We start from the raw sequence: 20,256 nt of genomic DNA, 5'->3' as shown, positions 1-20,256 counted from the left end.
ATATGTGGAGAAATTGATCACTATTATTAAAATATCAAAATAAGGATGTAAGATTATTTTTTCCAAAATTTGTATTTATTAAAAGAGTATTTAAAATTGCAAATCAGAATTTTTTTAAGAAACGAAACGACTAATTATTTATTAAATAATTTAATTGGTATTTTAACGGGTATTATATTTACACAAAGTAAATAATTATTTATTTAATTTTTTTTTAGAATTTTAAATATTTTCGGTAAAATAAAAAATAAATATTTTTTTTCTCAGCTTTTTTTATTTTTCAAAGAACTTTTCTACTTCTACGTGACCACCTAAGGTCATACTTTGTGATGATCTAGTAATGTACGAAAGATTTAGCTAATATAATTTAAACTATAAATGGGTGTAAAATATCAAAATAACAAAGTCCTAAAAGTAAAGTGCACGAAGTTGCTCAACACTTAACTCGTATTACAATTAAACACCCTAGATCTAAGGATACATGAATCTTACAAAACTGGTTGGTTATCAACTCCCAAATCGATTCACCGCTAACTTTACTTATCATAACATAATCCTAACCTTTTGCTTAACATGAAATGCTCTTTTCATTAATCATATGTCATCAAATCATTTTATAACATATTAAATCATACATCGTGACTTGATTAGTAGATGAACAACTCAAATTAATAATTCATAACATAATAGATGTTTCAAGTATATATATATATATATATATATATATATATATATATATATATATATATATATATATATATATATATATATATATATATATATATATATATATATATATATATATATCACATTTTAGCAAGTTACTGTAGTTAATAATTATACGTTCACATCCATGATACTAATACACATATCGTAATTGTTCAATAATAACATCCTTTATCCATCATAATATCAAATTCTAATTACGACAATATGAGGATGATTTAGAATCATGAAGGGCCATGTCAAAGGTCACCAACATTTTTCAGCTATTCACTTACCATACGACTAGATATGTTGAAAGTATAGAATTTATATCAATTAAGCTCATGAACTCATATATGACTAAAGTAATGCATCATGTACGTATATAACGACAGTACTAATGATACTAATAGGGTAATAATAACAGTGATGATCAACAAAGATGACATCTTCTATATACATAAAAAAAAAAGCAAGATGAAAAATAATTGAACATACCTACATCACCACAATTTCCAATATTAATAGCAAAGCAGTCATGTATCATACAGTTTGATAAAGTTGCGATACCAATACTAATTTCACAATATCTAATCTATACCCTAACATTTCCATCACAACACTACCTCTAACTAACTATAACACCGTTATCGCAACCATATGACTGTTACATTAACAATCCTAACACTATACTAAAGTACAACAACACAAAGCTAACAAGATAACGCAACACTTGAGATTATGCATCACAATTATTCCTTCGCAAACAAGTGGTATTCAATCACCCTTCGACCTAAGATGCGAAACTTAGAACTAACAACTATAACATAAATGTTTGTATCAAAACACGTCAAAATTTCAAAACTCTTTTCATCAAATACTTATTACTATCCAATAATTTAGTAACATCAAATCAAAACTCTTCTTAACACAAGTGCTAATATTATTTAACTCTATTTATCGCATAATAATGATTTTGTATAATAATCGTTTAAGACATAATCCATTATTTCGATTCATCTCTCAAATTATAACTATTCGCATACTCATTGTCATTTCTTCAAATGTTTAGATTTTAAAACACCTCTTGACTTTTATTAGGACCACATTATCTTCAGTGACTCTCCAAACTTAATTTACCACGTATCACATCAATCATTATTAAAACAGTAGCCTATGTAAAGTCAGCTTTATTTGGAATCTCATCTAAGTCTTATCATTTCAATACACTGGCAGGACTATTAAATTGGTGATCAATGAGATACTCTAAAATACTTAGGGGCCGTTTGGTTCGCACAAGGGAATCGGAATGGAATCAGGAAAGGGAATGAAGGAGAAAGAAATGGATTCCCCTAATTTAGCCTAGTTGTTTGGTTGTGTTCAGGAAACGGAATGAACTGCTGAATGATTCCCTTTGTGACTGTTTGGTTCAAGCTAAGGAATCAAAATTTGATTTTTTAAATTCTTTTATATTTTCTCCAAAACTTGAAAAAATTATTTTTTGAAAAAACATAACTCTAAATAATAACAACGTAGCTCGATTAATTACATATAATGACTTGTTTGTAGATCAAAATACATACGAAAAGTGTTCTAGTCCTTTTCAAAATCATTCATGGAACCACAACATTAGATCTAAGCATTACTATTTCCTCCAAGAAGACTCTTAACATCATCACTTTTCAAAGCGTCGGGACACTTTGAAAATATGAGGAGCTTGTTTGGTTGTGAGGTTAGAATGTTAGCCACTTCAAAAACTTGGTTAGGAGTTACACCTTCTAAATTAAAAGATAGTAGTTCCTCTAACACTTTCTCAGTCTGTTCAACTACTTTTTGCTCACGATCATCAGTGCGGGCCATCACATTTGCCATAGTTGAAAGATGAACATTCATGTCTTTCATGAATGCTTGTAAGCTAGCCAACTCATTAGAACTACCTTCACCAGCATTTCCTCTCTTACTTCTTTTATTAGAAGTTTTTTCAGTTTTCATTTTTTTAGCAGGAGGAGAAGTAACAGTTTGAGTGGCATTACCACTAGCATCAATTCCCTCATCATCACTTGAATCAAGTGTAACTTGTGGAGGGGCAACGTTTTGCAAATTCTGTATTGCTTCAACATAATCTTCAGCTGGTTTTCCGGTAGCGTAATCCTTGCCGTAAACATTCATTAGTTCATGAAAGTGCGGAAATGAAACTCCAAACAGGTTTTTGCAATTCGGATGATTCTGAACCAAACATTCAAATGTACAACATCATCAAAAAATCTCAAACATAATTGAACCATACTGTTCAAAGTAAACAATGTCAAATGTACAAAGGTTGGCATACCTTGCAATACTCGTCATAAACAGCCCGATCTACAGAAATCATTTTTTTTTCATCATCCCAGACGAATCCACTTGTATTTAACATTTGAGAAATAGCCCTAAACTTGGCTACAAGTGTCTTAAGTCGAGAATCAATGTGTGGCAGAGCCTTCAAACCACAACCAGGAAGAGCCTTACCTATGAGCTCCTCTAAGCGAACCATGTAGCCGCTTCTAAATCCATTTTCACACCTCCAGTGAGGATCAACAGCTAACTCTGACAAGGCTTCCACAAGAGCCTTATCTTCTTGGGCAGTCCAAAATCGTTTGTTTTTTCCCCTTCCACCTCCACTAGCACTACTTTCATCCATCCTCTATAACATTCAATACAAATAAACAAAATTGAACTATACTGATCATAGTAAACAAAATTGCATGTATATAAAAATGGAATGAACCAACAAATATTCAATACAAGAAATAAACATACAAGTCTGAAAATCAAATACAAGAAATGGAGGTTTTAAATAAAAATGAATAACATCACAAAGTAAGTCTGCGTTGTCTAGCCCTCCAATCATTGAACATATGTTGGGCCATTGTATTTCGGAAATTCGTCCATGGATCGGTTACAGCAATGGAGGTTATGTACTCCACATCATCTTCCTCATTAACATCACCATCATTATCATCACCATCATTATCATCACTATCATTTTCCTCAAACAAGTCCTCATCATCAAATTCTGCAAGCATGTATCTCTTTACCAAATTATGTAATAAAGCACAAGCAAGTACAATTCGACCATGTGTTTGTAAACTAAACCAAGAAGGACTTCTAAGAATCCCCCATCTTCCCTTGAGTAATCCAAAGCATCTCTCAATCACATTTCTAGCTTTTGCATGCCTTAAGTTGAAATATTCTTCGGCGGTTTGGGGTTGTCGGGGGCCATTATTCCATTCTCTAAGATGATAAAGATGCCCTCTATAGGGTGCAAGGAATCCTTCTCCATTAGTATATCCTCCATCACATAGATAATAACAACCTTGACAAATTAAAAAAAAAATATTACTCTCTTACTAAGTTAATCTCAAATAAAATCTAGTACGTCAATCAAATTACCTTTTGGAACTTTCAACCCATTAGGCCTAGAAATAGCATCTCGAAGAATCCGACCATCGTGTGCCGACCCCTCCCAACCAGGTAAGACATATATAAATTCCATCTCGGGTGAACATACTCCTAATACATTCATAGCAAGGGTACCTTTTCTAGTCCGATATTTGGATCGCTCATCACAAGGAACATTCACTAGAATCATTGTACCATCAAGGGCACCTAATGAATTCTACAAAACAAACAATATCACTTTACAATATGTAATAGTATCTCCATTTTATCTCAAATTAAAGTGTTGGTTTTTATTTACCTTGAAATATTTCCATCTTTCATCGTTGCAATCCTCTTGTATTGGTGTTGGTTTCTTAAGAAGAATATCATGTAACTTTAAGATTGCTAACAAACAAGCATGAAATTGTCTACTAATAGTTTCACCACTTCTATAAAAATGTGCACCCATCATTCTATTTTTCTTATGGTGAGCTAATGTGTATAAGAAACCCGCAACCATCTCTTCCAAACATGTGTTTCTTGTTTCATTTAATCCACCAATATCTCTAACCATCTCTAAAAGAACACCAAATGTGTATCGATTTATACGAAGATAGTTCCTACACAAAGTGTCACTTTCTCTAATCATTCTATTCAAGTTGTGCAATCTCATTTTTCTCCTAGTTTTTTTATCAAGCTTAACATAATGGGAATCGTATATAGTTTTTCTCATCGAGTACAACATCAAATGTAGCAACACAACACAATTAATCATAGTAATTATGAACCGAATACAATCCCAATTTCTCTTCCTTTTCAAAGAAGTACCAATGCTAGCCATTTTCTGTACAAATGAACATCAATAAGAACATCAAAGAATTACCAAGCACCTTGTTTCCATGTATTCTTGAAAACCAAACAAACAAACAAACAATGATACATAATCAAGTTTCTAAAATCCCAATTTTTAATCATACTAAAACAACATCAATAATCCCAATTTCTAAAATCCCAAGTTTCTAAAACAACATCAATTTGGATATCAACAATCAACAAGATTCAACAATCAACAGCAACACGATATAGTTAATGATACAGCAACAAGATTCATCAATTTAATCATACACCAATACTGCTTCAACAATCAACACCATACAAGATTCAAACATCAATTTAAATGGGAAATCAACAAGCATCAACAAGCATCAACACAGTGAACTCAAATTTGGTTTCAACAGCAACAAGATTCAAGCAACTGAAAACGAAGATTCAACTTTTAATGGAACAATACTGTTAATGAAAACGAAGATTCAAGCAACAAGATTCAAGCAACTGAAAACGAAGATTCAACTGTTAATGGAACAACACTGTTAATGAAAACGAAGAATCAAGCAACAAGATTCAAGCAACAGCATCAATAGCTAAATCTAAAACGAACGATTTCAACAGCATCAACAACATCAATGGAACTCAAATGGGAAAACGAACGAAGGAGCAGAAAACGAAATCTAAAACCTAAAATTGGAGATTCCGTTAATGGAGAAAGAAGAAAAAGCAACAAAAAAGCAAACGAAAACAGCAGCAGAAATCTAAAAAAGGAGAAAGAAGAAAAAGGAAGACTCACCTGTTAATGGAGATTCCGTTAATGGAGGCGCAGCAGCAGCAGCAAGGAGGCGCGAGGAGGGAGGCGCGAGGAAGGAGGCAGCAGCAGCAGTAGGGAGGCGAGGAAGGAAGCAGGAGCTGAATGGGGAAGGGAATGGAATGGGAAAGTGGAGGGGGAGGTGGGGAATGGGGATTACGTGATTTAGGTTAACCAAAACCTAAAATTGGGTAAACGGAATGATTCAAAATGCGAACCAAACAACATCAAAGGGAATGGGGTATTTTCATTCCCTTTCCCTTTCCTTAATACCCCCAACCAAACGCCCCCTTAATACATTTAACTGTATCTTATGTGCACAAAGACGCTCATTTCACCTCATCATCAGATTATTTTATCCTTATGTCTTGTAACTGTCCAGAAGGCCATGAGAAAACAAATTATAATATCACTGATTCCTTTTTTTTTAATTTCAAATATCATTCTATCTAACTAACTCTTTAAAACCGTCACGATTCTTCTTCGCATTATCATCCGATTAAAACATTCATCACTCCATATAAGCATTTAGTAAGTCAAAATTATCAGTCTTAACTCAATAGTGCTCCCTCGAATCAATCCTTAGACCCTTAACACGCAAATTTGTTTATGATGATTATTCTTTAACTATCCACTATATAAAGTTACCGACTTATGTATGAATTATATATCATGTCTCAACGAAATACAAAACTCAAAGGACTTGCGAATAACAATTTTCTCCTTTGATACTCAAACTCATGTGTCTTTAAGAAGAAAAAAAAAATCACCCATATTTTATCCAAAGAACCACTTAAACTAGTTTGTTTTTTTTTTTTTTTACAAGCAAATAGTGATTTAAAGGTCGTTATCACTCGACGAACATGAAACACTATATTCATTATGATGAGAGTTGGATGCTTACAAAAATCAAAATCAATGACAGGGAACCCTTATAGTATATAATTCATCAAAATATATATAAAGTGATTAACTCAGGCTAATAGGTTGACTATAGTCTTTACTAAACTGATTCTTAAGGTCTCACTACAAGCATAAGATGTTGGGCTTAGAACTAACAAATATATATATTACATAAACCAATTTTAAGCATCAGTCTCAATCACCGTATGAGATTGAAAACGTTTATTGGTAGACACGATTATGCCACACTAAAACTCAACACCAATCTTATTATAGCTAATTACAAAGGTCGAGAGCCTCAATTTAGTAAGAATTATAACTTCAAAAGAAAATATTAAGGCGATTCTAGTTTGAACAACAATACTAACGTGATAATTTGGTTCAACTAACATAGCATTATCTTTAAACACTTGGAGACGTTGAAAACAATCTCTTAACTTCAACTCATCATTATATAAAGAATACATCAATAATACTCTTATAGATCATAGCCCGAAATTGGGGGTTGAATTCTCAAACTATAAACTCTTAACGTGCTCTCGAACTTCTCCTTAATATTTAGGTTTTAACGCATCTACACTTTAGCTATGATCGCATTATTATTATCAACTGGTGATTAAAACTTTATTTACAAGGTATCGCATACAAGACCCCTTTCTTTCATTTACAATATATCGAATTTTTATTACACTTTAGCTCTTGTGCTTATTCTGGTTCAAACTACTTACACTCTTCCTGGGATGCTTATTAACCATACTAAGAAGCTTTTGATCACAACTTTTTATGCCGTGAAGAACTTATAGAGAACTTATAGGCTTGACTAATTGATATGTTTGAAAAATAACTAAACCAAGAAAGACTTGATCATATACTTAATTCATATCGAAATACTTACTTATTAATGCGACATATTGATGCATAAACTAGAATGCTTGACCATACATACAAGTCTGAATTTCATATTGGCATCAAAATCAAATATGATCACAAAAGATCGTTTGGTTCACGTTTTTTATGTCGTCATAAACTAGTATCTCCAAAATTACGAACTATTATAAAATTCTTATAAACTTATCGATTGTTTCAATGGCTATTACTAATGCTCAATGATGCAGAAATGTTATCTGTATATTTAATTAAATCAATATTCATATAATAGTAATTAAGGTCGCCTTAAAATAGTAACTCTCATGAACATGAGACATACCAAATCAATTAAGTTTCCAATATACTACATGCAAGAAAATCAAAACGCGTGGATAGGGATGGCAACGGGTCGGATCTGGACCGGGTCCAGGTAGACCCGGATCTGGATCCGTTTTTAAGAACAGGATCCAGATCCGGACCCGGATCCGCGGGTCTAGTTTTAAAGGACCCAGATCCGGATCCGCGGATACTGCGGATCCAGTACCGGATCCGGGTCCAAAATGGGTCCAGTTTTAAATTTTTTTTTGTTTTTTTAAATATGTTTAGATTGCAATAAAGAAATAGGATAAATGGACTTAGAAAAGTTCCAACAAATGATCACATCTTCTCAAAGCCTAATGTAAATCTTTTGAAACACAACAATTGAAGACGTCTGATTGGTTTTTTCCTAAGCTCACTGTCATCCATAAGACAAGGATAACAACATTCCTATAAACCTAACAATTGTCCCTTCTCATCATAAAAAAGATATAAACTTGAATGTAAAACCTAAATTCCATCAGCAAAACAAATTGAAAAACAAACAAGATCATAAAACATTTAGATACATAATAATAGCTGAAAATCCATTAATAATTAATTAGAAAACTAAAAATTGTGTTATTTTGACAACATATATTCTAGATTATACCTAACAAAATAAATCATCCACTCATCAAGAACTACCAACTAATATACTTTCCTCAATAACTCAAAAAAAAAAAGAAAAAAAGAAAAAAAATAGGAGGCTCAGATTGATGACTGAAAGTTCTAAGCATCAGGGTTATTAATCTCATCGGAATCCTCTTCAGGGAGATCAGTAGCAAGGTAAGCTCCAGGGTTAATAATTTTCCGGCGAGTTCTCGAGGGAAGGATGTTATCTAAATCAACTTCAGCCAGTGGGTCATCGGCGAAATCGCTTTCGTCTGATAATTCCGCAGCGATTGAATCATCTGAATCCGAATCTGAATCCGAATCATCATCGTCGTCATCCACATAAATCAAAAATTACCATTGAACTCAACATAAATCAACCATTAAACTCAAATAAATCAACATAATTCAACCGTTAAACTCAAATAAATCAACATAAATCAACCACTAAACTCAAATAAATCAAAATAAATCAACCACTAAACTCAAAAAAATTAGGGTTCATAAGTTCATTACCTCCTGTGATGGTGCTGGACTGGCGGTGCGAGACTGGGAGAGTGGGAGGAGTACTCGAGGCAGGGGGACTGAGGGAGGGAGTCTGGGAGCGAGGGAATGCCGTGCTGCGAGCCTGCGACTGTGAGTATGAGAGACAAAGAGAGCGAGACTGCGAGAGTGGGAGCCTGGGAGGGAGATGGGATTTTGGGAATTGGGAGGGAGACGGGCTAATGGGAGTGGGGAGGTGGGTATTCAAAAGTCAAAAACAGGGCTAGGGTTACTTAGGCAGTTAGGCTTCTGATATAAAAAAAATTTAAAAAAAAAAAAAACGGGTCCTCTAGATCCGCGGGTCCGGGTCTGGGTATTTTTCTCAGATCTGGATCCGGACCCGTGAAATTTAACAGGATCCGGATCCGACCCGGACCCGACGGGTCTATATTTTTAGGACCCAGATCCGTGAAAACGGATACGGATCCACGGATCCGGGTCGGGTCCAGTACCCATTGCCATCCCTACGCGTGGAGATGTGATATGTACCTAACCCATGTCTACCCCATACTTAAGTTTCCAATATACTACATGCAAGAAAATCAAAATGCGTGGAGATGTGATATATACCTAACCCATGTCTACCCCATACTCAACAAATAGTTTTATTTCCAAATCAATTTTGAAATTCATTTCAAAGGTATACCTAGACGTTTAATTTAGGAACCACTGGCTCTGATACCACCTGTAACACCCCTGAATTTTCGACCACTTGTACGAAACCAAAACCGTAAAGGACGGGAGGAAATTCGGGTGTTACATTAAAATAAAATAAGTAAAATAATAACCTTTTAAAATGTCAGTGGAAATTTGGACAGCATCTGCCCTAAAACTGCGCGCTTTTGTAGAAAAACAAAAGTTAATTAGAATCTAATAAAGTAAAGGCATCAACGGCCTATAAAAACTATATCACGGCGGAATGATTCATCGCCAGTTTCTCATGTCAAGCATGGATCGTAGTTCCAAGGTAAACGCTTGAGTTTCAAATGACAAAACTTTTAAACTAAAACATACAAAGTTATAAACTACGCAGCGGAAAGACAAATATACAAAGGAGTACCCAAGGCCCCATAACAAAACGTATACAACCAAGGTTTACAAAAGTTAAACAAGAGCTACAAAATCGAAAGATAAAGGTATGACATGGGTTATGCTTCGCCCTCATCACTCTCCCCCAATGCAATGCAAAAAAAGCTCCAATACCTACCACGCCTGTCTAGGATCCTCTTGCTGCTCGACATCAGACCAAAGGCCAATGTGTCATAGCAGGACAATCATAGAAAATCATCAAACAATCAAACATAAACACAAGCACGTACACGTCAATAACTAGCATCAAATATAACAAGGCCAACTACTAGGTGATATTATGCTATACAACAACATAAGATGATTTCATAAGACACAAGCACAGATAGTAACCGTTTATCGTCCACTTATACTTCTTAATCTCATTACGTTCTTTCCAACCCGAACCATGTGTTCTTGGGTAGGATGCAGATCATCACACTCCTCTTCTCAAAACATAAACCTTTGTAAAACACGCGTAGTATCAACTTGACCAAGGCATTAACAGACTACTAACACATGAGCCTATAGAGCTTGTCTATCTTAAAATAAGTGTGAACATAATCTATCTTTGGGACTGGTAACTCCTTTTAGGGCTGAACATGGTTTGGTCTAAACCGTAAACCAAACCGGACCAAACCGTAATTTAAATATTTGGTCTGGTCTACGGTCTAAATGGTCTGGTCCGGTTTTTTTTTTTTTTAAACGGTTTACGGTCCGGTCCCGGTTTTAAAATTTTCAAACCAAATCGGACCGGAAAACCGTATTAAAATCATATTTTAGGGGATTAGGGCAAGTGGGCAACTACTCGTGATGGCATCAATAAGCTGATCCATACCCAAATTCTGATCAATAGATGAAGAGACATCATTAATGATCAAATCAAGGATAAAATCCATAACTGCAATTTTCCAAGCAAAGAAATCTAGATCATTCAACAATTTTCCAAGCAAAGAAATCAAGGATAAAATCCATAACTGATCCCTTCCTTTCATAGCAGCTTCTTCAAGAGCCAATTGTTGCTCTGTGATGAAACCAACCTTCACAAAGTAGCTCCTTTCCAGTTCCTCTAGTGATGCCCTCTACCCCTCTCCATTTTAACCTCAACAAGATCCTCCAATGCAGTTTCTAGAAATTAAAAATTAAAAAATAAAAATAAAAAAAAAATCGTAGACCAGACCAGACCAGACCGTTCTAGAACGGTCTAGTCTGGTCCGGTCTGGTCTCTTGACTGGTCTAGTCTGGTCTGAAAAATTTTCAGACCGAAATTTCTGGTCTGGTCTGATTTTTCTGTCAAACCGGACCAGACCGAACCGTGTTCATCCCTAACTCCTTTGAGGTAACTTAACTTAGGGCGCACTTCTCACTAGCATAAATTACTCTATCATTGAATAAATTTTCTATCGATGAGTAAACGTTCTATCAATATCTAAGCTTTCTATGAATGAATAACTTTCTATCAATGAGTAATATTCTATCAGTGGATCTTTTCTCCACTTCATGGCATATCGGCCATCTGGCGCCCATGGCGTATGAGCTCATATCCCCTCCAGTTGACCCTCTCGAGTCCTACCTTCGGGAAAAATTAACACACTAGGGTACTAAACCAGTGAAGAGGCCACCATATTGGGGTTTGCAAGGCCTGCATGGTAACACCTCAGTCAAGGGGTGGTATCGGCCATCCGGCGCCCAATGAAAAAAGTATGCTCATACCCCCCATACGGTGATCCCGTCGGATCTCACCTAGGGAACTATTAAATCAACCGGACATAATCCAGTTAAGTCACGCCAGCTAATCATAATCTAATACTTTATCAAATGGGAATAACTCCCGCCTTCGACTATTAATGAGTGCCCTGGGATAGCAGAACGCCAAAACCCACTGAGCAATTCAAACAAAATATGAAAATCACCTATAAAGGAGTCATTCTAACTCCAAGTAAGGCATAATCCAATTCTTAAATAAATAAAGGGGGGTGGTCCCCGCCTTCTACCAACACTCTCATTCTCTAAACTATTCAAAGCGCAAGCATTTCATGGTCAATAACTCTTCATATACAGTGTATTCACTAGTACCTCATAGTTTCGATACAATGCCTATTATCACAATAAACAATAAGATCTTAAGGAAATTGTATATAAGGGTTCGTTACTGCGTGTACGTACCTGTGAGCGTCACTACACGACCAAAAGTTACAAAATTCACCCAACTAAGGTTCTACTTTCCTCTTATGAACTGGAAACCTATACAAGTTAGGAATAAAACTAATAAATCCCCTTAGCTACTTTGTCATACCAACTAAATACCAAAGTGACCACTATAACCTATTCAACATAAGTTTTTCAATTACTCTAGCACGTACACAACTCGTTCAATACAAGTCAAAATCATTAACACAACACAACATAAGTCTTTTCACCAATTTAAAAAGTATATGTAAATCGTTCCTTTTCATCAACTAATTTTGAGTATATCGGTTCGCGTTACCCAAAAATAACTAATCAACTAAGTCTTACAACTTTAATATAACACTTATACAACGATAAGGCAAATCTTAGAGTTATCGAATCGCGATATCATTAGTTACATTCTCCAAAGCTAGAAAGAACTATAATCAAAACATCACGACAAGTAACTTTAGCAACCATCGACGATAAGTTGACATTAGGCTCTTGGCTTACTAACATTATGCATTATGACTTTAATATAACCTAGTAAGAGTACTTGTAATTAGTAACAATCAAAACACAACAATTAGCAACTATTATTCTCAATTTAACAACCAAAATTACTTCCATAGTCAACTAAAATCATCACCATTACTAATTATCACAACAATAACCAATCGACTAAGTCTTAAAGACAACTTTTAAGGTTCTTTAATCAATCATCACCAAAATATAGCATAAAACACACATCATTAGTAATTTCATTTCTAAATCCAAACCCTAGTCATTCCATGTTCAAAGATAATACTTTTAATCATTTCTAAATCCAAACCCTAGTCATTCTATGTTCAAAGATAGTACTTTTAACCATTATCCATATCAAGAATCAATAAAATAATACACCACCATAATGTACATGAAAGCCCACACTATTACTAATTTCAAAGATAACACCTTTAATTGTTACTCATAGTAAAATTCAAAGAAACTATCACACAATCAACACAACCCATAATTTCTAATCACACTTCAAACCCTAAGTCATAAATATGTTCAATTCATCCATTAAACTCTTAGCCACGAAAACATTCAATGAAAATAATACAAAAATCAATACTAAACTCATAAACTTGATAACAATTTCAATTAAAGACAAGAGAAAATCAATTAGGGAAGAGGATATGGCTTACTTAGGCGAACAAGAGAAAAGGGGTGAAGAGAGGAGTGGTAAGTGTAGTGGTGGAGGGGAGACACGGCTGTCCAGCAGCCGGTTGTAGGCGGCACAATGCTGCTGTGTGACTGTGGGTGTGACTCACGGCCAGCAGGTGGGCTGGGCCACTGGTGGTTGATCGTGGATGAAGGGGAATGAAATGGTGGTGCTGCTGGGGTTCCGTGCCAACCGTCTGGGGCAGCAGGCACTGGCGGCACACTCACAAAGGGAGAGGGAGAAGAGAGGGAAAGGGGTGAAGAGAGAACGGGTACCGTGGGTTTTTGAGTGTGAGGGAAGGGGTACCCTTAAAATCCTAACCCATCCTTTTAATTTTGTTTATTTACTTATTTATTTATTTATTTACTTAGATTTTTCTTTTTGTAAGGCTCAACTAAGAAACTCACATTTGTGTGCTCTCACATTTTAATAAAATAATAATTTAATTCTAACCTTTTTATTTAGAAATCGTAATTGTATTTTTAATATAAATATATGTTAATATTTAAATTTGTATATGAAAAGAATTTATTAAAACAACTTCCTAATTAATTTAATATAATTATAAAATCTCTAAAAATTATTAAAATATTAATTAATAACGTCAGAAAATCTCAATGTGTTACAACATCATGTCACCATATCACTATTAAAACCCATTTTCAATGCATGCCCATGAATTTGTATGCCTAGAATAAAATCTTCCAAAAACGAACAACATTTCAACACAACAGCTAAGGTAGTATGATCAAAGCAAAATCTATGTTTCACCATTTGCAAGAAAATATCTTCACATTTTTTATGATTTCCACTTTGTAAGTAACATGAAATTATAGTATTCCACGACACGACGTCCCTAGTCGGCATGGAATCAAAAATCTTTTGTGCAATGTCCAACTTCCCTATTCCAGAATAACCAAAAATCAAGGAGTTCCAAGAAACTGTATCTCGTTCAAGCATTTGATCGAACACTTTGTGAGCACACCTCAAACAAGAACATTTTACATAGAATTAAATTATACAATTGGTAACAAAGATTGTGGGTTGAAACCCAAAAATTATCATCTTGGCATGTGCTTGTTTGCCTGGATTTAAAGCTTTTTAGAGGGTACATTGTTGAAAAATGTGGGAAAAAGTTCTCTCCCGGGAATATTTCTTGTTTTAGTTTAAAAGTGGAAAATGTGTTGATGAGTGATAATTGCACATAAGAATCAAGGGATAGAAGAAGCGTTCTTCTGTATTAGAATATTAGAATATCTTAGAATAATATCTCTTTGATTTCTTGCATATTTTTGTATATCTTTGTGATTATGTAGAATGTTAGGAAAATATTTAGTTTCCTAAAGTATAATGGCAATCTTGTATATATTGACATGAATGTTAATGAGAAAGGCAACCCGAGTCATTCTCACATGGTATCAGAAGCTTCGATTTTTTGATCCCGACTCTTTCTTTCCTTCTTCTTGCAACCGGCCAGTACTCCCAAAGCTGCCGCCACATTTTTTTTTCATTTCTTTAGTCTTTCTTCTCCATGGCCTCTCCCACCAAAATTCATCCCGCTACTTTGATTACTAACATTAAAATAAGTATTCCTATTCAACTTAATGAAGATGGTTCCAATTTCCATACTTGGGTCACTTTATTCAAGCTTCATTGTCGTGCTCACCTTGTGGATTCTCATATTCTTCCCGATGACTCCTCCAAAGTTTTAGTTCTTAAAGATTCCGATTGGCAACGTCTTGATGACATTGTTCGCACATGGATTTATGGCTCTATTAGTCCCTTTCTTCTTCAATCTATAGTTCGTCCCGATGATTGTGCTTTTGATGCTTGGACTCGTCTTGAGAATAATTTCCAAAATAATAAGACATCTCGAATCCTTCATCTTGAATCTCATTTTAATGACATTTCTTTATCCACTTTTTCCAATGTAAAGTCTTATTGCAATGAAATTGAAAGTATTGCCACTTCTCTTAATAATCTTGGAACTTCCATCACCGACAATCGATTGGCTCTTCAAGTTCTTCATGGGTTTACTTCGGAATACAAAACGTTTCGGTCTTTGGTTCAACATATGAATCCTATTCCCTCTTTTGATACTCTTCGTTCTATGTTGGAATTGGAAGAATGCTCTAATCATAAGCATACTTCTCCCGCTTAAGATTCGGCTCTTCTTACTTCAAATAAAGGTACTTTTTCTGAAAATTTTGCTCCGTATAACAACCGCGGCCCTTCCCACCACCGTGGTGGCCACCGCCACTCTCGTCGTGGTGGCCGGACCCACCGTGGCAGCCACTATGGCTCCGCCAATGGTTCTGGTCCATGGCAGCCGCAGCAGCACAGGCCAAAGTCCTTTCCTCACTTTCGGCCCAACAGCTACTACTCAGGCCCATCTTCTTCTCCTTCTCCTAATTGGCATAATTGTGCCAGCCACAATTGGGCCCAGCCTGCTGCCCCTTTTCCCACTACATCTTGGGCTCCTTCTCATTCTTCCAATAATGGGTATTCTGATGGTCTTCTTGGCCCACGACCGGCACAAAATTATCACACCGGGACTAATGCTTCTATGAATTATATTCCTATGGACATCGATCAAGCTATGAATACTCTCTCTTTGTCTACTCCGGATGAGCAATTTTATATGGATACCGGTGCTACATCCCACATGACTCGCTCTCAAGGTACTTTACTTCCTTATTTTCCTTTAAAGCATCAATTCAATAATGTTATCGTTGTCGGTAATGGTAATTTAATTCCAGTTCATGGTCACGGGCATATTTCTTTTCCTTCTTCCCAAAAATCCCTTACCCTCAAAAATGTCTTACATGCACCTAAACTTATTAAAAATCTCATTTTCATTCGAAAATTCACTCATGATAATATGGTTTCCGTTGAATTTGATCCTTTTGGCTTTTCTGTGAAGGATTTGGCCACAGGGAGCATCGTCCTGAGATCTAATAGCACGGGTGATTTTTATCCTTTTCCATCCGCACTTGGAGCTACTTCTTCATCCTCCACATCATCGGCTTTTTCCGTTTTTTCCTCTAGTATTTGGCATTCCCGTTTAGGACATCCGGGCAATGCGGTTTTAAATTCATTGTATTCCTCTCGTTTAATTAAATGTAATAAAGATCCTCATTTTGTTTGTCATTCTTGTCCTTTAGGGAAACACATTCAATTACCTTTTGTTAATTCTATGATTATGAGTTCTAAACCTTTTGATATTATTCATAGTGATTTGTGGACGTCTCCTATTTCTAGTCCATCGGGATATAAATATTATGTTCTTTTTCTTGATAATTATACTAATTTTTTGTGGACTTTTCGTTTATATCGCAAATCTCAAGTTTATGATGTGTTTGTGAATTTTCATATTTTTATTAACACCCAATTTGAGCTTAATATAAAATATTTCCAATGCAATAACGGGGTGAATTTGACAATAACATGTTTCGTCAATTTTGTACTAGTCGAGGCATTTCACTTCGTTTTTCTTGTCCTTACACATCCTCTCAAAATGGCTAATCCGAACGCAAAATTCGCTCCATCAATAACATCATTCGCACTCTTTTGTGTCATGCCTCTCTTCCTCCGTCTTTTTTGCCTCACGCCTTAAACACGGCCACTTATCTCCTCAATATTCTTCCTTCTAAACTTCTTGGTAATCTCACTCCCACTCATGTTCTATATAGTAAGTCTCCTACATATACTCATCTACGGGTTTTTGGGTGTTTATGTTTTCCTCTTTTTCCCTCTACTACTATCCACAAACTCCAACCACGCTCCGCTCCATGTGTTTTTTTAGGATATCCCTCTTCTCATAGGGGTTACAAGTGTTATGATCTCTCATCCCGTAAAATCATTATATCTCGACATGTTCTTTTTGATGAGACCACTTTCCTTTTTCTCAATCACCTTCCTCATCTCCCCCCAACTATCAATTTTTAGATGATAATATTTACCTTCAATTACTTAAAACAACCCCTACACATTATTCTGGGCCTAATCCATCTTTGAGCCCAACTATCATCCCTCAATCTCCATCCTCCCTCTCCCCTACTGGGCTTGCCTCACGCAGCCCAGTCCCCATCCAGTCCCATCCTTTCTCTCCCTCTCCTACTGGGCCAGCTCCAATCAGCCCAGCCCCCATCAGCCCCACCCTAATCCAGTACCCCCCAACCCCCATCAGCCCCTCCACAATCCAGTCCCTCTCCTCCTCCCTCCCCTCAACTGGGCCTGCCTCACGCAGCCCAGTCCACCAGCCCCTTCCTTCCTCCCCCTTCTCTATTGGGCCTGCCTCACGCAGCCCAATCAACCCACCTCCTCCTTCCTCACCAACCGGTATAACTACGCGGAGTAAACATGGTATTTTCAAACCCAATCCCAAATACTACTCTCAAGCTTTATCTGTTTCTTTTTCACCATTACCTACATCTCCTCTTCATGCCCTTCGTGACCCAAACTGGAAGTTAGCCATGAAAGAAGAATTTGATGCCTTAATTGAGAATCATACTTGGAATTTGGTACCGCGTCCTCCTAATGCTAATATCATTCGGTCTTTGTGGGTGTTTCGTGTTAAGACCAAGTCCGATGGCTCTTTTGAGCGCTATAAAGCGCGTCTTGTTGGTGATGGTAAATCGAAAAGGGAAGGCATTGATTGTGATGAGACTTTTAGTCCGGTTGTGAAACCTGCTTCTATTCGCATTGTTTTAAGTATTGCTCTTTTCAAGTCTTGGTCTATTCATCAGCTTGATGTTAAGAATGCTTTTTTACATGGTCATTTAACTGAGACTGTTTACATGCATCAGCCTATGGGTTTTCGTGATTCTACTCGTCCTGATCATGTTTGTCTTCTTCGTAAGTCTCTTTATGGTCTCAAACAGGCTCCTCATGCTTGGTACCACCGGTTTGCCACTTTTGCGACTACTATTGGATTTTCTAACAACATTTCTGATAATTCCCTATTTGTTTATTGTCATGGCTCTGATATTGCTTATCTACTATTATATGTGGACGATATTATTCTTACAGCTTCTTCTGATTCACTCCGTGAGTCCCTTATTTCCAAACTTATCTCTGAGTTTGCCATGAAGGATTTGGGTCCTCTTAATTACTTCTTGGGTATTGCTGTTAATCGTACTTCTACGAGCCTCTTTCTCTCTCAACAACGATATGCCTAAGAAATTCTTGAAAAAGCTGGCATGTCTCAATGTAATCCTGTTGCTACTCCTGTTGCTACCTCCGACAAACTTTGTGCTAATGCTGGTTCTTCTTGTGAAGATCCTACCTTGTATCGTAGCCTAGCTGGAGCTTTGCAGTATCTTACTTTCACCCGCCCCGATATTTCATATGTCGTTCAGCAAGTTTGCCTTTATATGCATGATCCTCGCATTGAACATATGGCTGCTATTCATCGCATTCTTCATTATGTCAAGGGCACTCTTCACTATGGTCTGCAGTTATATCGTTTTAATATTTCGACTATTTTGTCCTATACCGATGCTGATTGGGGTGGCTGTCCTGATACTCGCCGCTCCACTTCTGGTTACTGTGTTTTTCTGGGTGATAATTTAATTTCCTGGTCAGCTAAACGCCAACCTATTATTTCCAAGTCTAGTGCTGAAGCTGAATATCGTGGTGTTGCTAATGTTGTTTCTGAAACTTGCTGGATTCGCAATTTACTTCTTGAGTTGCACTATCCTATTACCTCAGCTACTCTTGTCTATTGCGACAATATTAGTGTCGTTTATTTAGCTGGAATCCAGTCTATCATCAGCGCACTAAGCATATTGAGATCGACATTCACTTTGTTCGTGAAAAAGTCAAACGTGGTGATGTTCGGGTACTTCATGTTCCATCCCGTTATCAGATTGCTGACATTTTCACCAAAGGCCTTCCTCAAGTATTATTTGATGATTTTCTTTCCAGTCTCAGCGTCTCCAACCCTCCCGATTCGACTGCGGGGGTGTATTAGCATATTAGAATATCTTAAAATAATATCTCTTTGATTTCTTGCATATTTTTGTATATCCTTGTGATTATGTAGAATATCAGGAAAATATTTAGTTTCCTAAAGTATAATGGCAATCTTGTATATATTGACATGAATGTTAATGAGAAAGGCAACCCGAGTCATTCTCACATTCTGGAAGACAGATTGAAAATTAGCGCCATGAAATACCCAGCAAATGGTATAAGCATTTTTCAAATTGATAGCTAATAAAATCAAAATGCAGGTCGAGCAGATTCATTTATTTTTAACTATCAACATCAACGTCTGAATCAGATCTAATCATCTTTTCAAGGGCTTCCATGTCTCCAGATTGAGAGAGTGTGTATTCGTAGCGTGTCTGCGATTACGTCTTCACTGTAAAAAGTTAAAAATTAATAAGTCGAAGCGAAAACGACAGTCAGCTACAACATTAAACCACAATCCAAGCGATATGTTAATGTCATTACGTTAGGTAAAAATAGCGTAAATTAACAAAAAACTTCTCTTTTATATACGACGTGGAAAAATTGGAAAGTTAAGGTCACCATGTGGATTTAAAAAATATTTGTGTACCACGTGGAAAAGCCGATAGTTCAAGGTTACCACATGGAATTTTCCATATAAATATTTTAGGATAGCAGAGTTACAATTTACCTTTATGGCCTTAAATATGATTCGATGAGCAAAATATGGTTTCGTAGCAAAACGAATTTTACAGTCGAATGATTTTAGGTTCATTGTAGCCTATGTTTCATTAAACTCATAAACCTTTTT

At 36.0% G+C, this 20,256-nt stretch overlaps 4 protein-coding genes across 4 annotated transcripts; 1 reads left to right on the top strand and 3 right to left on the bottom strand.

The window, feature by feature from the left end:
• Positions 1-2,202: 2,202 nt before the first annotated feature.
• LOC130824051 (uncharacterized) lies at positions 2,203-3,392 on the bottom strand. The gene is made up of 2 exons (XM_057688929.1): positions 3,035-3,392; positions 2,203-2,931 (listed from the first exon to the last, which is right to left on the bottom strand). Exons 1-2 carry the CDS (start codon positions 3,380-3,382, stop codon positions 2,341-2,343), a joined length of 939 nt encoding a protein of 312 aa, XP_057544912.1. The 5' UTR covers positions 3,383-3,392; the 3' UTR covers positions 2,203-2,340.
• Positions 3,393-3,424: 32 nt separating this feature from the next.
• LOC130824050 (protein ANTAGONIST OF LIKE HETEROCHROMATIN PROTEIN 1-like) lies at positions 3,425-6,051 on the bottom strand. Its single transcript, XM_057688926.1, has 4 exons — positions 5,747-6,051; positions 4,442-4,966; positions 4,135-4,360; positions 3,425-4,057 (listed from the first exon to the last, which is right to left on the bottom strand). Exons 2-4 carry the CDS (start codon positions 4,961-4,963, stop codon positions 3,555-3,557), a joined length of 1,251 nt encoding a protein of 416 aa, XP_057544909.1. The 5' UTR covers positions 4,964-4,966; positions 5,747-6,051; the 3' UTR covers positions 3,425-3,554.
• A 2,569-nt stretch (positions 6,052-8,620) lies between these two features.
• Positions 8,621-15,001, bottom strand: LOC130823258 (pentatricopeptide repeat-containing protein At2g21090-like). The gene is made up of 6 exons (XM_057687884.1): positions 14,937-15,001; positions 14,576-14,725; positions 14,130-14,475; positions 11,155-11,242; positions 10,923-11,039; positions 8,621-8,814 (listed from the first exon to the last, which is right to left on the bottom strand). The coding sequence occupies exons 1-6, from the start codon at positions 14,999-15,001 to the stop codon at positions 8,621-8,623; spliced, it is 960 nt and encodes a 319-aa protein (XP_057543867.1).
• A 3,690-nt stretch (positions 15,002-18,691) lies between these two features.
• Positions 18,692-19,498, top strand: LOC130823257 (uncharacterized mitochondrial protein AtMg00810-like). The gene has a single exon (XM_057687883.1). The coding sequence runs from the start codon at positions 18,692-18,694 to the stop codon at positions 19,496-19,498; it is 807 nt and encodes a 268-aa protein (XP_057543866.1).
• Positions 19,499-20,256: the final 758 nt, after the last annotated feature.

This window comes from Amaranthus tricolor, chromosome 9, assembly GCF_026212465.1.
Source record: "Amaranthus tricolor cultivar Red isolate AtriRed21 chromosome 9, ASM2621246v1, whole genome shotgun sequence".
Classification (NCBI taxonomy): domain Eukaryota; kingdom Viridiplantae; phylum Streptophyta; class Magnoliopsida; order Caryophyllales; family Amaranthaceae; genus Amaranthus; species Amaranthus tricolor.
The sequence above is the reverse complement of the archived record's forward strand: the minus strand, read 5'-3'. Positions and strand labels throughout refer to the sequence as shown.

What these genes read in the sequence shown, in the direction of transcription:
- LOC130824051 (XM_057688929.1), bottom strand. Translation starts at nt 3,382, where the DNA reads ATGGATGAAAGTAGTGCTAGTGGAGGTGGAAGGGGAAAAAACAAACGA. An exon ending in TTTATGACGAGTATTGCAAG is followed by an intron (nt 2,932 to 3,034) that starts GTATGCCAACCT and finishes TGTTTGGTTCAG; the next exon opens with AATCATCCGAATTGCAAAAA.
- LOC130824050 (XM_057688926.1), bottom strand. Translation starts at nt 4,963, where the DNA reads ATGGCTAGCATTGGTACTTCTTTGAAAAGGAAGAGAAATTGGGATTGT. An exon ending in AAAGATGGAAATATTTCAAG is followed by an intron (nt 4,361 to 4,441) that starts GTAAATAAAAAC and finishes TTTGTTTTGTAG; the next exon opens with AATTCATTAGGTGCCCTTGA. An exon ending in TGGGTTGAAAGTTCCAAAAG is followed by an intron (nt 4,058 to 4,134) that starts GTAATTTGATTG and finishes TAATTTGTCAAG; the next exon opens with GTTGTTATTATCTATGTGAT.
- LOC130823258 (XM_057687884.1), bottom strand. Translation starts at nt 15,001, where the DNA reads ATGAAAAAAAAATGTGGCGGCAGCTTTGGGAGTACTGGCCGGTTGCAA. An exon ending in TGGGTTTTAATAGTGATATG is followed by an intron (nt 11,243 to 14,129) that starts GTGACATGATGT and finishes TTTAATTTCTAG; the next exon opens with AAACTGCATTGGAGGATCTT. An exon ending in GCTTATTGATGCCATCACGA is followed by an intron (nt 8,815 to 10,922) that starts GTAGTTGCCCAC and finishes ATTCGGATTCAG; the next exon opens with ATTCGGATTCAGATGATTCA.
- LOC130823257 (XM_057687883.1), top strand. Translation starts at nt 18,692, where the DNA reads ATGTCTCAATGTAATCCTGTTGCTACTCCTGTTGCTACCTCCGACAAA.